This window comes from Pituophis catenifer, unplaced genomic scaffold, assembly GCF_029215685.1.
Source record: "Pituophis catenifer annectens isolate HBS135680 unplaced genomic scaffold, rPitCat1.0.hap2 SCAF_8, whole genome shotgun sequence".
NCBI classification, from domain to species: Eukaryota; Metazoa; Chordata; class Lepidosauria; order Squamata; family Colubridae; genus Pituophis; species Pituophis catenifer.
Genome location: NW_027256888.1, coordinates 77,421,248 through 77,434,977, shown reverse-complemented (window position 1 = coordinate 77,434,977; position 13,730 = coordinate 77,421,248). Strand labels below are relative to the sequence as shown.

The window sequence follows — 13,730 nt, the reverse complement described above, 5'->3', positions numbered from 1 at the left end:
CAGACCAGTGATCAGTATTCAGCCGGTTCAGACCGGTGATCAGTATTCAGCCGGTTCAGACCGGTTCGGGCGAAGTGGTAGTGGCGACCTGCCCTGGTGCTATGCCATCCTATTTAGCCATGTTTTCTAAGCTGTGCACATGCACAGAAGATCATGCGCTTGCACGGAAGCTGCGTGAGCGAGCAAAGCAAGCGTGTGCACCTGCGCACTCATATTTTCAATGCGCGGCGAACCGGTGGTAAAATTATATGAAACCCACCTCTGCTGAGGATCTCCATAGATATTAAAGAGCTGGATTGAAGCCATACTAGCTTGGATCTCGTGAAGTTGAATGCTGATGACAGAGCCTTGAAGCATACACGTGTCACCCATTTTCAGCCACAAAGGAGTTTATGGACTAGAAGAGCAAGAATTGCCGATGGCACACTCCTGGATTAAAAAAAAAAAAGCCCCACCAATTTTTGGCAACAAGGATCAGAGGAGAGTTTGTGTTCGAAACCGAAAAACCGTTTCATGACATGCAGGCAAGGTTAAAAATATGGCCCTGTTTTTAATCTTGGGAGAACAACTGTGCATGAATTCTCAGGATGGTAGCTTGTAAAGTTAACTGAGGATTAGTCAAAGGCAGGTAAGCCAATGTACCGAATTTTGGGTGCCACGGAAACTGATACCACTGATTGCCACAGAGACTCAAGAAAACCTTTCCCATCTCCTGCCCTACAACTGTTTTGCCCCATAAAAGGATTATTTAAAAGAGAATATTTGTAGTTCTGGATTTAACTGTGGGGCCCTTAGTGCTCTCTGAGCTTGGTTGTTTTCTTGCAGACCTTTCATTACCCATGTCGGTAACATCGTCAGGGCTAGGCACTGAAGATGTTACATAGTTGGGTAATGAAGCTAGAAGTTGCACCAAGGACCGCACACATTATTTGAAGTTTAAAATCAGGTTCTCCAAGAGTGTGGCACCATTCCTGTGCCCAGAAGTTGCAAACAATCCTTAATAAAAAAATGTGTTTCTGGTTTGCATGCATGGGTGACAATCATCTGTCTGCGCACGTGGGGCAGTGTCGAAAACCGGTTGGCGCATGTGCACCAGCCAGCTGATTGTCGGGCGCACATGTGCGCCAGAACCCGGAAGTTGGCTTTTCTGGAACGCGGCTCTGACGAGCACCAAGTGCCGAAAAAAGGTTTGCCATCATCACTGCCCTATACCATTTCAGACAAATGGTTACCCAATCTCTTCTTAAATACTTCCAGTGTTGGAGCATTCACAACTTCTGGAGGCAAGTAGTTCCACTGATTGATTGTTCTCACTGTCAGGAAATTCCTCCTTAGTTCTAGATTGCTTCTCTCCTTGATTAGTTTCCATCCGTTGCTTCTTGTCCTGCCCTCAGGTGCTTTGGAGAATAACCAGTTCCTGCAACCATTCATTGTATGTTTTATCCTCCTGATGCTCTTTCCTTAATATTGATACTCCTTCCTAATACTCCTTCCTAATCATCCTCCCTGCTACTCCATCCTCTTCCTATTTTCCCCACAAGATAATTGAGATCATTTGGGCTGAGAGAAAGAGGGACCGGCTGAAATTCACTCCTCTGGTTTACCACGTTTTTTCTAACATATCCAAATAAATTGCCATGGTGGTTACAAGCAAGGGCTTCGCGTGGCCGTTGGCAAGCAGGCAGATGGAAGCTTATTTTACATTTCAAGGTAAAAGTGTACACATATATACAAATAAAGTAGGCTGTCTTTGACCATGTGGGATTGCAGTTCCTGTCAGGATGAGCTCCCTCTTCTCTGATACTTTTAGATGGACGTTACCGCCCAATGCTACCACAAGGGACTGAACTGAAGAAGGCAATTTAAGAAAACTACCATGTTTCCCCAAAAATAAGACCCCGTCTTATATTTTTTTGAACCCTGAAATAAGCGCTTGGCCTTATTTTCGGGAGGTCTTATTATTTTGGGGCACATGGAGCTCCTCTTGCCGTCTTACCTGATTTCCAGCTCTGCATTTAAATATTTTCGGGGAGGGCTTATTTTCAGGGGGAGACTTATTTTAGCATATGCGCGCAAAAGCCCGACTGGGTTTATTTTCAGGGGATGTCTTATTTTCGGGGAAACAGGGTAAAATTATCCAGTAAAAAGTGTTTTGACTTTGACCTCTAGCCAATGAAGCATTAGAACCCTGACAGGAATTCTAGAGCCGGGGCCCACCACCCCCAGTCCATGAACTGGCACGGGGCCACGGCATGCCAGAAATCGGGCCCCGCAAACAAGCAAAGCCCAATCCACGGGATGAAGATAGCACACGAAATGATACTTCCTCCGGTCCGTGGAAAGAACTCTCTCCACAGAACGGGTCCCTGGTGCCCAAAAGATTGGGGGTTGCTGTTCTAGACTACTAAAGAAAATATTCAGAGGGGTGCTACCGTGTTTCCCAGAAAATAAGACCCAATCGGAAAATAAGCCCTAGCATGATTTTTTCCAGGATTGTCATAATATAAGCTCTACCCCCCCCCCCAAAATAAGCCCTAGTTAAGATCGTCAGCCAGACGGATGGATTTTAGTACTGTATTTCCCCGAAAATAAGACCCAATTGGAAAATAAGTCCTAAAGTCCATCTTTAGTCCAAATTTAGTCCATCTTTTGGAGCAAAAATTAATATAAGACCCGGTCTTATTTTGGGGGAAACATGGTATTAGTCACTTAAAAGAGCAAATGGGGAGAAAGAATTTGAGGTAACACCTTTCCTCCCTTAATTATTGAACCTTATTCTCAAGATACCATGAGAGTTGAGGAGTACATGCTGATCACTTCCCCTCTCAAAGTAACGAAAAGCAGGCATAATTTTTTAATGCGTAAAATCTGTATAAGTTTTAAGCCCAGATTTCCTTTAAAAGAACGCCCAAAGGAAACTGAATATTTATGTATCATTCTCTAAGTCGGAGTAGGGAACGATGGCCTCTTTATGACTTGTGGACTTCAACTCCCAGAATTCCTGGGCCATGCTGACCCAGGAATGCTGGGAGCTGAAGTCCACAAGTCATAAAGGAACCATTGTTCCCCACTTCTGCTCTAATTTATGGCTAGCGCATGCTGGAATCGATTTAGTGTTTATGTCCAAGAATTTATATTTTGACAGGGATCCAGATTTATGCTAACTCTTGAACGGAAAGTGATGATCTCCGACTCTTCATGTATAAACATCTTTTGAAAAAAAATTGGTTTTCTTCTTTAAAAAAATATTTTATATACAGTATATGGCAACTGTAAGGATCCACCAGTAGCACTTTGAGACTTCTTCTGTGGGATAGTCCAAGCATTATATATAGAAAGATGACACAATCACCCCTGATTCTTATGGATCTTGGAAAAATACTTTCCCTCAAAATTCTAATAAATCAACTACAGGTAGTCCTCAACTTACAGCCACAGTTAGAATCGGAACGTTTGTTGCTAAGTGAGATGGTTTGTCAAATGAGTCATTGGCCAATTTCATGACCTGTTATGCTATGGTCATTAAGACGCCATGGTTGTTAAGCGAATCTTGCTTCCCCCGTTGACTTCACTTGTCAGAAATGAGCTTGGAAGATGACAAATGGCAATCAGTTGCCAACCCCTTCCTGGACAGGGGGTTGGACTAGAAGACCTCCAAGGTCCCTTCCAAGTCTTTTATTCTATTCTAAGTGCCCAAATTTTGATCCTGTGACTCGGGGGGGGGAGAGGGGGAGAGCTCTGATGATCAAAAGTGTAAGGACTGATTGTAAGTCCCTTTGTTCGGTGCTGCTGTAACTCCAAATGGTCATTAAATGAATGGTCATAAGTAAAGGACTACCTGTAGGAGACAGAAATGATTCGATACAGCTAGAAGATCTCAAAACACCAGCAATTATTTTTCTTTTCCCCACAGGTGGGTTCAAATGTTATGTCTGATGCATCAATTAGGACAGTGTTTCTTCAACCTTGGCAATTTTAAGATGTGGGAACTTCAACTCCCAGAATTCCCCAGCCAGCCAGCTTGGAGAATTCTTGGAGTTGGAAGTCCACACATCTTAAATTTGCCAAAGTTGAGAAACCCTGAATCGGGACATCCATCCGGCAGCTGAGGTAGTTCAAAGCAAGTCTTGCTTAGCGCCGTTGTCGTTTGAAGCAGGTTCTAGATTCTCCATCACCAAAACCTGCGTCTTGTCCACCCAGTTCCCCTTTTGAGTGGACTGCCCGGCGACGCACGAGGATAGATCGTGGTCTATCTGCTGGGGCACCGTGGCTGGCAAGACCGCATTGCTTTGTGCCCGTTGAGAATACATTTCCCGAGGTATCGCCTCCCCGGAGCAGAGCTGCAGCTGAAATGCAGCTTGGAAACCTCGCCGGAAGTTCTCGTTGAAGTAGCCGTAGATGATTGGGTTGACGCTACTGTTGAAGAAGGCCAACCAATGGGCAAAGGGGTAGACGTAGATATTGATGAGCTTATACTGTGCCTCGTCCAGTTCTGCATAATCGGACAGCATGGCCAAGGTCCACAGGGGCAACCAGGAGAGGATGAACAATAAAGCCACGATGATCAGCATCTTGATGACCTTCAACTTCTTCTTGTAGATGGAGTGGCGCTCGTGGCCTTGCTTTCCAGAGGCGAGCACCGTGTTGAAGAGCGTGATCCCTATCCGAGCGTACATGATGACAATGAGCGACAGGGGAGCCAAGTAGATGTTGGCGAAGAGGACAGTGGTGTAGATCTTCTTCATGTCCTCGTTGGGCCAGTCTTCCCGGCACCAGTAGATGGGACGGGTTTGGTTGTCCTCGCCAAGAATGACCTGGAAATGCTTTTCTTCTATTAGCTTCAGCATGACAGCAGAGGGACACATGATGACAATAGCCAGGACCCAGATGATGGCTATCAACATAAGTGCTATCCACACGGTAAGTTTTGGTTTGAAGGGATAAACAATAGAACGGAACCTGCAAGGAGGAGAAGAAGGAATAGTTAAGTTCGTCAAACAGCAACACAGTGGAATAGTCGCATTATCACAAGCAACACAAAGTTGGTTTTTATTGTGCTAAGAATCACAGAATCCCAACAGAATAACACAGAGTTGGAAGGGACCTTGGAGGCCTTCTAGTCCAGCCCATGGCAGGAGAGACTATTCCATTTCAGACACATGGCTGTCCAATCTCTTCTTGAAAACCTCCACTAATGGAGCTCCCACAACTTCTGAACGCAAGCTCTTTCACTGATTTTATAATTTCCACTGTCAGGAATTTGGCTCCTTCTCTGATAAGTTTCCATCCATGACTTCTTGTCCTGCCCTCAGGTGCTTTGGAGAATAGGTGGACCCCCTTTCTCTGTGATAGCCGCTCAGAGATTGGAAGACTGCTGATATGTCACTCCTGGTTCTTCTCTTCATTAGACTAGACATACCCAGTTCCTGCAACCGTTCGTCATATGCTTTAGCCTCCAGACTTCTTATCGTCTTTGTCGCTCTTCTCTGCACTGTTTCTATGGACTCAACATCTTACATCTTACTTCTTGTCCTGCCCTTTGATGCCTAGGAATTTTCTAATTTTCTTTCTTTCTTTCTTTCTTTCTTTCTTTCTTTCTTTCTTTCTTTCTTTCTTTCTTCCTTCCTTCCTTCCTTCCTTCCTTCCTTCCTTTCTTTCTTTCTTTCTCTCTCTTTCTTTCTCTTTCCTTCCCTCTTCCTCTCTCCCAAACTAGACTTCAGTCCTAATCTCTCTCTCTCCCCCTATATCCTTCCTTCCTTCCTTCCTTCCTTCCCTCCTTCCTTCCTTCCTTCCTTCCTTTCCTTCCTTCCTTCCTCCTTCCCTCCCAAACTAGACTTCAGTCCTAATCTCTCTTTCTCCTCTATATCTTTTCTTTCTTTCTTTCTCTCTCTCTCTTTCTTTCTTTCTTTCTCTTTCCTTCCCTCTTCCTCCCTCCCAAACTAGACTTCAGTCCTAATCTCTCTCTCTCCCTCATACCTTTTCTTTCTTTCTTTTCTTTCTTTCTCTTTCTTTCCTTTCTTTCTTTCTCTTTCTTTCTCTTTCTCTTTCCTTCATTCCTTCCTTCTCTTTCTCTCTCTCTCTCTCTTTATTTCTCTTTCCTTCCTTCTTCCTCCCTCCCTCCCTCCCAAGCTAGACTTCAGTCCTAATCTCTCTCTCTCCCTCTATATCTTTTCTTTTTTTTTCTTTCTTTCTTTCTTTCTTTCTTTCTTTCTTTCTTTCTTTCTTTCTTTCTTTCTTTTTCTTTTCTTTCTTGGCTAAAGAGAAACAGTAATCTACAAAGGCCACCTCTTTTCTGTCAAACATAAAAAAAAGTAAACTAGAATTCTGAATGCACATACAATTAGTTTGATCGATTATGGCTTTGGAACAGTGCTTGGATCTCTAAGTTTCCTTAACCATAATGCACACAATCGAAACTGTTATCTACCGGTACGTATTTCATGTCACGGTGCGGAAACGTCGGAGCCAAACTAGATGAAATGTGGACCTGGGTGCTTGTGCTTTCTATCCTCATTTTCCCCTGGATCTCACTACCAAGTCTGGAGAACACGCCATTCTAAGCAACAGAAGAACAACGGATTTCTGTACTCTCTATCCAATTTTGAGGTTTATACAAAGCCATACCTGTCAACTGCAATGGCCACCAAAGTGAAGACAGAAGCAGAAACAGAGATTCCCTGAACGGTGCCATTCATTTTGCAGGCAATACTTCCAAAAGGCCATCCTGGAAAAGAAAGCATTGTTTTAGATGAAAAGGCCAACAACCGTATTCAATTCTTTTCACTTAAGTGCACCAAAAAAGAACAGCTACAGCATTCAATAACTTTTATATTAAATGGAAAAGGTCTTCAAGAAAACAAGCAAGGTATAAAGAAAATATATATAAAATATTTTATAGGTGGCATCTCCCACCTGCCAGATTGGCAAAGATGTTTCCAAATACCTCCCCACTATGTTGGAAATGTAAACATCAAAAAGGAACTTCTTATCACATGTGGTGGTCCTGCCATAAGGCAATACAATTTTGGCAAATAATTAAAACACCAATAGAAGAAATTATAAATCAACAAATAGAAATGAGGCCAGAAACTTTCCTACTGGGAATAATTACTGGGTCATATGAAAAAGAATTAAGATACTTAATTATTCACATAATTACAGCAGCACGAATAGTTTTCACCCCAAACTGGAAAAACAATGACATACCATCAGAAGACAAGGTGATTAGAAAAATTATGGAGGGTGCGGAAATGGATAAGCTCACAAAGGAGATACAAGAAAAAAGTGAAACAGAATACTACTTAGTCAGGGAGAAATGGTATAAATGGTTGGAGGAGAAAGGCGGGAAAAAAAGGGGGGGACAAAAGAAAACTAAACAATGGTTAAAATAGGTGGAGGAGTATGGAAACAAATAAGATATAAATTGTGGAAAGAAAATTAGGTACCTGTTTATGTTAAATGTAAATAAAATATGTAGATTAAGAGATTATTATTATTATTATTATTATTATAACGGTATATATATGATGTACTAGAAATATATGTATAAAAGATACATTAAGGTAAGAAAGAGAAAATGTATAAATATGGACGACTGATGCGAAGATGTTGAAAAGAAGATGTAAATATCTGTTTGTGTTTTGAGTGTTTGTTTGTTTTTTAAAAAACTGTTTAATAAAAATTATTTAAAAGAAAAAAAACAAGCAAGCTCATCAAGAACCCACACTTCTCCTCCTCCTCCTCCTCCTCCTCCTCCTCCTCCTCCTCCTCCTCCTCCTCCTCCTCCTCCTCCTCCTCCTCCTCCTCCTCCTCCTTGCAAACCCCACTTCCTTCTAGCACTGATGTTGTTACTTAGTCGGGTAACCAGATGTCTGCAAGAGAACAACTGAGTTGAGAGAGCACCACGGGCTCTACAGGTTACTTATCGTAACGCAATCTCGCAAGTCGGATTGTGTTTCCCCCTCATCCCTCCTCGACATTCGCGGGAACGATTCCCCCCCCCAAAGGATGCGATGCCCCGTGGGCCCATGTACCTGTTATGATGTTGTCCAGGAGAGTGGTGGGCATGCAAAAGACGCCCACCAGCAGATCGCTGACCGCCAGATTCAAGATGAAGAGATTGGTGACGGTGCGCATATGCTTGCTCTGCAGAACGGTAAAGCAGACGACCCCGTTGCCGATCATGCACAGAAGGAAGATGAAGAGGTAGGAGACGATGAAAACGGAAGCGACAAGGGGGTGATGGAGGTAAAATCCCACATAGGTGACGTTGGGTTCCATCTGACACGCATTGACTGCAGCGGTGCAATTTCTCGGAGAGAGTTCGCCCATCGAAGAACCCAGCTCCTCGTTCTTATCCATCTTAAGCGGCACCTCGAAGCAAAAATTAAAAAAAACAAAACCCAATAAGTTAGTGGAGAAGAAAAGGCAGTAAGTAAGGTAAGTCCTCGAGTTACGGCCGCCATTAAGCCCAAATTTTCTGTTGCTAAGAAGCAAGAATTCTAAGAATTCCGTTGCTGGAAAAATAATACCACTTTCAGCAGTGGTGAAATGCAATTATTTTTACTACCGGTTCGGTGGGCGTGGCTTGGTGGGTGTGGCTTGGTGGGCATGGCAGGGGAAGGATATTGCAAAATCCCCACTCCCTCCCCACTCTGGGGCCAGCCAGAGGTGGTATTTGCCAATTCTCCGAACTACTCAAAATTTCCGCTACCAGTTCTCCCGAACCTGCTGGATTTCACCCATGCCTTTCAGGCAGTTGAATTTTTAACTGGTTTAATAGGGCTGGGCTAACAAGATTTACATTGCTAAGCGAGATGGTCGTTAAGTGAGTTTTACCCCCTTTTACGACCTTTCTTGCCACAGTTGTTACGACAATAATTGTTAAGTTAGTAACATGGTTATTAAGTGAATCTGGGTTCCCCATTGACTTTGTGTGTAAGGTTCCAAGTAACATCGACTTAACATTGGCTTCTGACATTGCGTGTTAGAAGGTCGCAAAAGGGAATCACGTGAGCCCAGGACACTGCAACCGTCGTAAATACGAGTCAGTTGCCAAGGATATAAATTTGGATCACGTGACCCTAAGGATGCGTCAGCGGTCGTAAGTGTGAAAACGGTCATAAGTCGCTTTTTTTCAGCCCTGGTGTAACTTTGAATGGTCACTAAATGAACTGTTGTAAGTTGAAGACTACCTCTTGAAGCTGTCCTCCTCTTACAACTATTCGTTTAGTGACCGTTCGAAGTGACAACAGCACTGAAAAAAATGTGACTTTTTTTCATTTTTCACACTTACGACCGTCGCAATATCCCACTGTCACGTGATCAAAATTCAGACGTTTGGCAATTGGCTCATATTTATGATGGTTGCAGTATCCCAGGTTCACGTGATCCCCTTTTGCGACCTTCTGGGGAAGCCAGATTCACTTAACAACCGTGTTACAAACTTAAGAACTGAAGTGACTCACTTAGCAACTGTGGCAAGACAGGTCGTAAAAGGGGACAAAAATCATTTAAAAACTATCTTTCTTATCAACAGGAATTTTGGGCCCAGCCATATTAACCAGTCAAACATTCTTCTCCCTGAAAGGAATATTATTTTTCTTTTTAAAAAATACAGAAAATAAGAACCACTCATCCCATGCTAACCACAAAGAGAAAATGCAATTATCAGAAGCCCATTTATGGGCAGTAAAATTGCTTTTGTGGCATTTAACGAAAACAAAAGGATGAGTGTTTACATTATATTTCAATTTAGGGGTGTTTCTAATACAATTATTTGGGAGATCAATTCCCTTCTTGCTTTTACTCCTCCGTGAAACAATTCTGGCATTCCCTCCAGAAAAGAGAAAATTACAGTTTGAAGATTTGTTGGAATCTGTCTGTGAGAAATGTATGTTTTGCCAGCAAACGCAGCCTGTGTGAAAAGGAAATTTCGCCTGTCAAAATATTACCTGAAAGATCATATTCCCCCTTCCACCACCAACCCACACGCTTACTTCCTTATTCATCATTGTTTGCAGATTGAAGAGTAGAATAGAAATAGAATGAAGTTGAGGACGGCCTGGTATTACAGAAAATTAAAAAGAAGTTTTAAAAGTTATGCTAAAAAGGAGTTAAAGGTAAAGGTTCCCCTCGCACATATGTGCTAGTCGTTCCCGACACTAGGAGGCCATGCTCATTTCCGTTTCAAACCCGAAGAGCCAGTGCTGTCCGAAGACAACTCCGTGGTCATGTGGCTGGCATGACTAAATACCAAAGGCACACAGAACGCTGTTACCTTCCCACCAAAGGTGGTTCCTATTTTTCTACTTGCATTTTTTAAGTGCTTTTGAACTGCTAGGTTGGCAGAAGCTGAGACAAGTCACGGGAGCTCACCCTGTTACGCGGCACTAGGGATTCGAACCGCTGAACTGCCGACCTTTTGATCAACAAGCTCAGTTTCTTAGCCACTAAGACACCACGTCCCTAAAAAGTGGTTAGGGTACCCCAAATTAAAATGGCAGGGCTCGTTTAGCTCTTAGCCAGAGAACTGATGAAAATAACACTAGCAATAACAATAACACTTAGATTTATATACCACTTCACAGTACTTTACAGCACTCTCTAAGCAGTTTACAGAGTCAGCCTATTTCCCCCAACAATCTGGGTCCTCGTTTTATCGACCTCGGAAGGGTGAGTCAACCTTGAGCCGGTCAGGATCGAACTGCTGGCAGTGGGCAGAGTTAGCCTGCAATACTGCATTCTAACCACTGAGTCACCAGGAAGGAGAATGAGAAAGGGAATTAAGAGAGAGAGGAAGGAAGGAAGGAAGGAAGGAAGGAAGGAAGGAAGGAAGGAAGGAAGGAAGGAAGGAAGGAAGGAAGGAAGGAAGGAAGGCAATAGCATTTAGACTTATATACCGCTTTGCAGTGCTTTACAGCCCTCTCTAAGTGGTTTACAGAGTCAGCATGTCGCCCCCAACAATCTGGGTCCTCATTTTACCCACCTCGGAAGGATGGAAGGCTGAGTTAACCTTGAGCCAGTCAGGATCGAACTCCTGGCAGTTGGCAGAATTAGCCTGGAATACTGCACTCTAACCACTGTGTCACCAAGAAGAGAAGGCGAAAGGGAGGGAGGGAGGGAGGGAGGAAGGGAGGGAGGAAGGAAGGAAGGGAGGGAGGGAGGGAGGGAGGAAGGAAGGAAGGAAGGAAGGAAGGAAGGAAGGAAGGAAGGAAGGAAGATCAGTAGCACTTAGACTTATATACCACTTCACAGTGCTTTACATCCCTCTCTAAGCAATTTACAGAGTCAGCCTATTGCCCTCAACAATCTGGGTCCTCATTTCACTGATCCTGGAAGGATGGAAGGATGAGCCAATCTTGAGCCGGTCAGGATCGAACTGCTGATGGTTGGCAGAATTAGCCTGCAATGCTGCATTTTAACCACTGCACCACCAGGGTTAGAGAATTGCTAAAACATGGGGGGAAAAGAATTGGCCTTCTGAGCTCTTTCTTCTTCTTCACAAAGTTGAAACTAGAGGCTCTGAATAGCCTACCAAGAAAACTGAGGTTATATACCGAATTCCCAAATATAGAAAATATAGAAACTAAATATACCAAGAAGACTGGATGTCCTTAATTTGCATTTGACTTAACCTTGTTCCACCTTCTTTTGTGAATGACAGAATTAGCACACAGAAGGAGGGGAGGACAGAGGTATATTTATGTGCATGCAAAGATATATTTTTTTTCTTTTCCATTTGGCTAAAGATAGTTTGCCTAATTCAAATGAACGAGTACAATTTGTCTGGTTGCATTTTGGTTTTAATAACTTTCTTGACAGAGAAGATTTATGCCTTAACACATTCCCCCCCAACCCCCCCCCCCCCATTATCCTCCTTTTGGTTTCTTGAAAGAAAAGCACTTTTCACATGCTCGGCGTTTGATCTTAACCGCAATTAATAAATTGCTCAATGATTGATGGTATAAGCAAGAAAAGGGACAAAAAGTCAGTATTTCTAACTGTTAGCTGATCGTTGCTGAATGGTTTAATGAGAGACGTCCAGAGGAAGACAAATCTTATCGGCTGTTTGAATTGATTGATTGATTGATTTTTACAAATAACTCAAGGCAACAAACATATTCAGCACAACGTCCTCCATTTTACCTACAACAAGAAGAACCCTGTGAGGTGAGTTGGGCTTAAAGAGAGTAAGTGGCCCAAAGTCACCCAGCTGGCTTTCACTTCTAAGGCAGGACTAGAACTCACTGTATCCTAGTGATTGGCCCAAAGTCACCCAATCAGCTTTCATACCTAAGGCAGAACTAGAACTCACTGTCTCCTGGTGATTGGCCCAAAGTCACCCAGCCAGCTTTCATACCTAAGGCGGAACTAGAACTCACTGTCTTCTGGTGATTAGCCCAAGGTCACCCAATCAGCTTTCATACCTAAGGCAGAACTAGAACTCACTGTCTTCTGGTGATTGGCTCAAAGTCACCAGCTTTCATACCTAAGGCGGAACTAGAACTCACTGTCTTCTGGTGATTGGCCCAAAGTCACCCAATCAGCTTTCATACCTAAGGCAGAACTAGAACTCACTGTCTCCTGGTGATTGGCTCAAAGTCACCCAGCTGGCGTTCATAGCTAAGGTAGGACTAGAACTCACCCTCTCCTGGTGATTAGCCCAAAGTCACCTAGCCACCTTTCATATCAAAGGCAGAACTAGAACTCACCACCTCCTGGGCCCAAAATCACCCAGCTGGATAAAACAGGACTAGAACTCATGGTCTTCTCATTTCTAGCCTAGTGCCTTAACCACTATTACCTGCAGTTGTTCTTCGCATTAGGGGCATCCAAGGACAGATTTTAGATATTTGATAGACAAGACAAAACAAAGACAAGTTCAGCTTCTTTGACAGCAGATCCTCCTCAAGAGTCTGACAATTCTCTGAAAAAGACTCAAGTATGCTGGGAAAACTCACAGAATTCAAGTTTTAATAAATGATGTTGTGTCTCACATACGGAACAGAGTTTAATTAGCAAATCGTTAAGAAGGATGTTTCAAATATTTATGTGAATGGTTGTTTAAAAAGAAAAGAAAGAAAGAAATATCCAGCTGAAGTATCCTTGATAGATTGATAAATCATTAAAAGTTTCAACTACTACAAAAATGACGATGGCAGTGTCTTTTAAAGAAAATACATTTAAAATGTTATATAGATGGCATATACCACCAACAAGAATCGCAAAGATGTTTCCTGGAACCTCGGCAGAATGTTGGAAATGTGGGTCAGCCAGGGGTACATTTTACCACCAATGGTGGACATGTCTACAAGCCCAAAACTATTGGAGTAAGATAAAAGTTTGGCTCATGGAGATTACAGGAGTCAGTTTGCAACTGAGACCAGAGGTCTACTTATTAGGAATAAACCCTGGGGGCATAAGGAAAGCAGACTGGTACCTTTTCATACACATTACCACTGCAGCTAGAACTGCATATGCGCAACTTTGGAAAGGGAAAGAAGTACCATCGGATCAGATGATTATCAACAGAATTTTGTGGTGTGCAGAATGTGATATATTGTTCTGTCCCCGTCCCACACGTGCACCCCCACAGACGGCCCGGACTTAATAAGCCACACGACAAAGTCTTTGAAGATAAAGCTGGCAGCAACCCAGTGGCTAGCTGCCAATTCAGACTTTACTCACACAAAACAAAGATTAGACTGCAAGCATTCCGATAAAGCAGG

At 43.1% G+C, this 13,730-nt stretch overlaps 1 protein-coding gene across 1 annotated transcript; it reads right to left on the bottom strand.

Moving 5' to 3' along the window:
- Positions 1 to 4,115: 4,115 nt before the first annotated feature.
- NPFFR2 (neuropeptide FF receptor 2) lies at positions 4,116 to 8,361 on the bottom strand. The gene is made up of 3 exons (XM_070949173.1): positions 8,034 to 8,361; positions 6,625 to 6,724; positions 4,116 to 4,959 (listed from the first exon to the last, which is right to left on the bottom strand). The coding sequence occupies exons 1-3, from the start codon at positions 8,359 to 8,361 to the stop codon at positions 4,116 to 4,118; spliced, it is 1,272 nt and encodes a 423-aa protein (XP_070805274.1).
- Between the last annotated feature and the right edge of the window lie 5,369 nt (positions 8,362 to 13,730).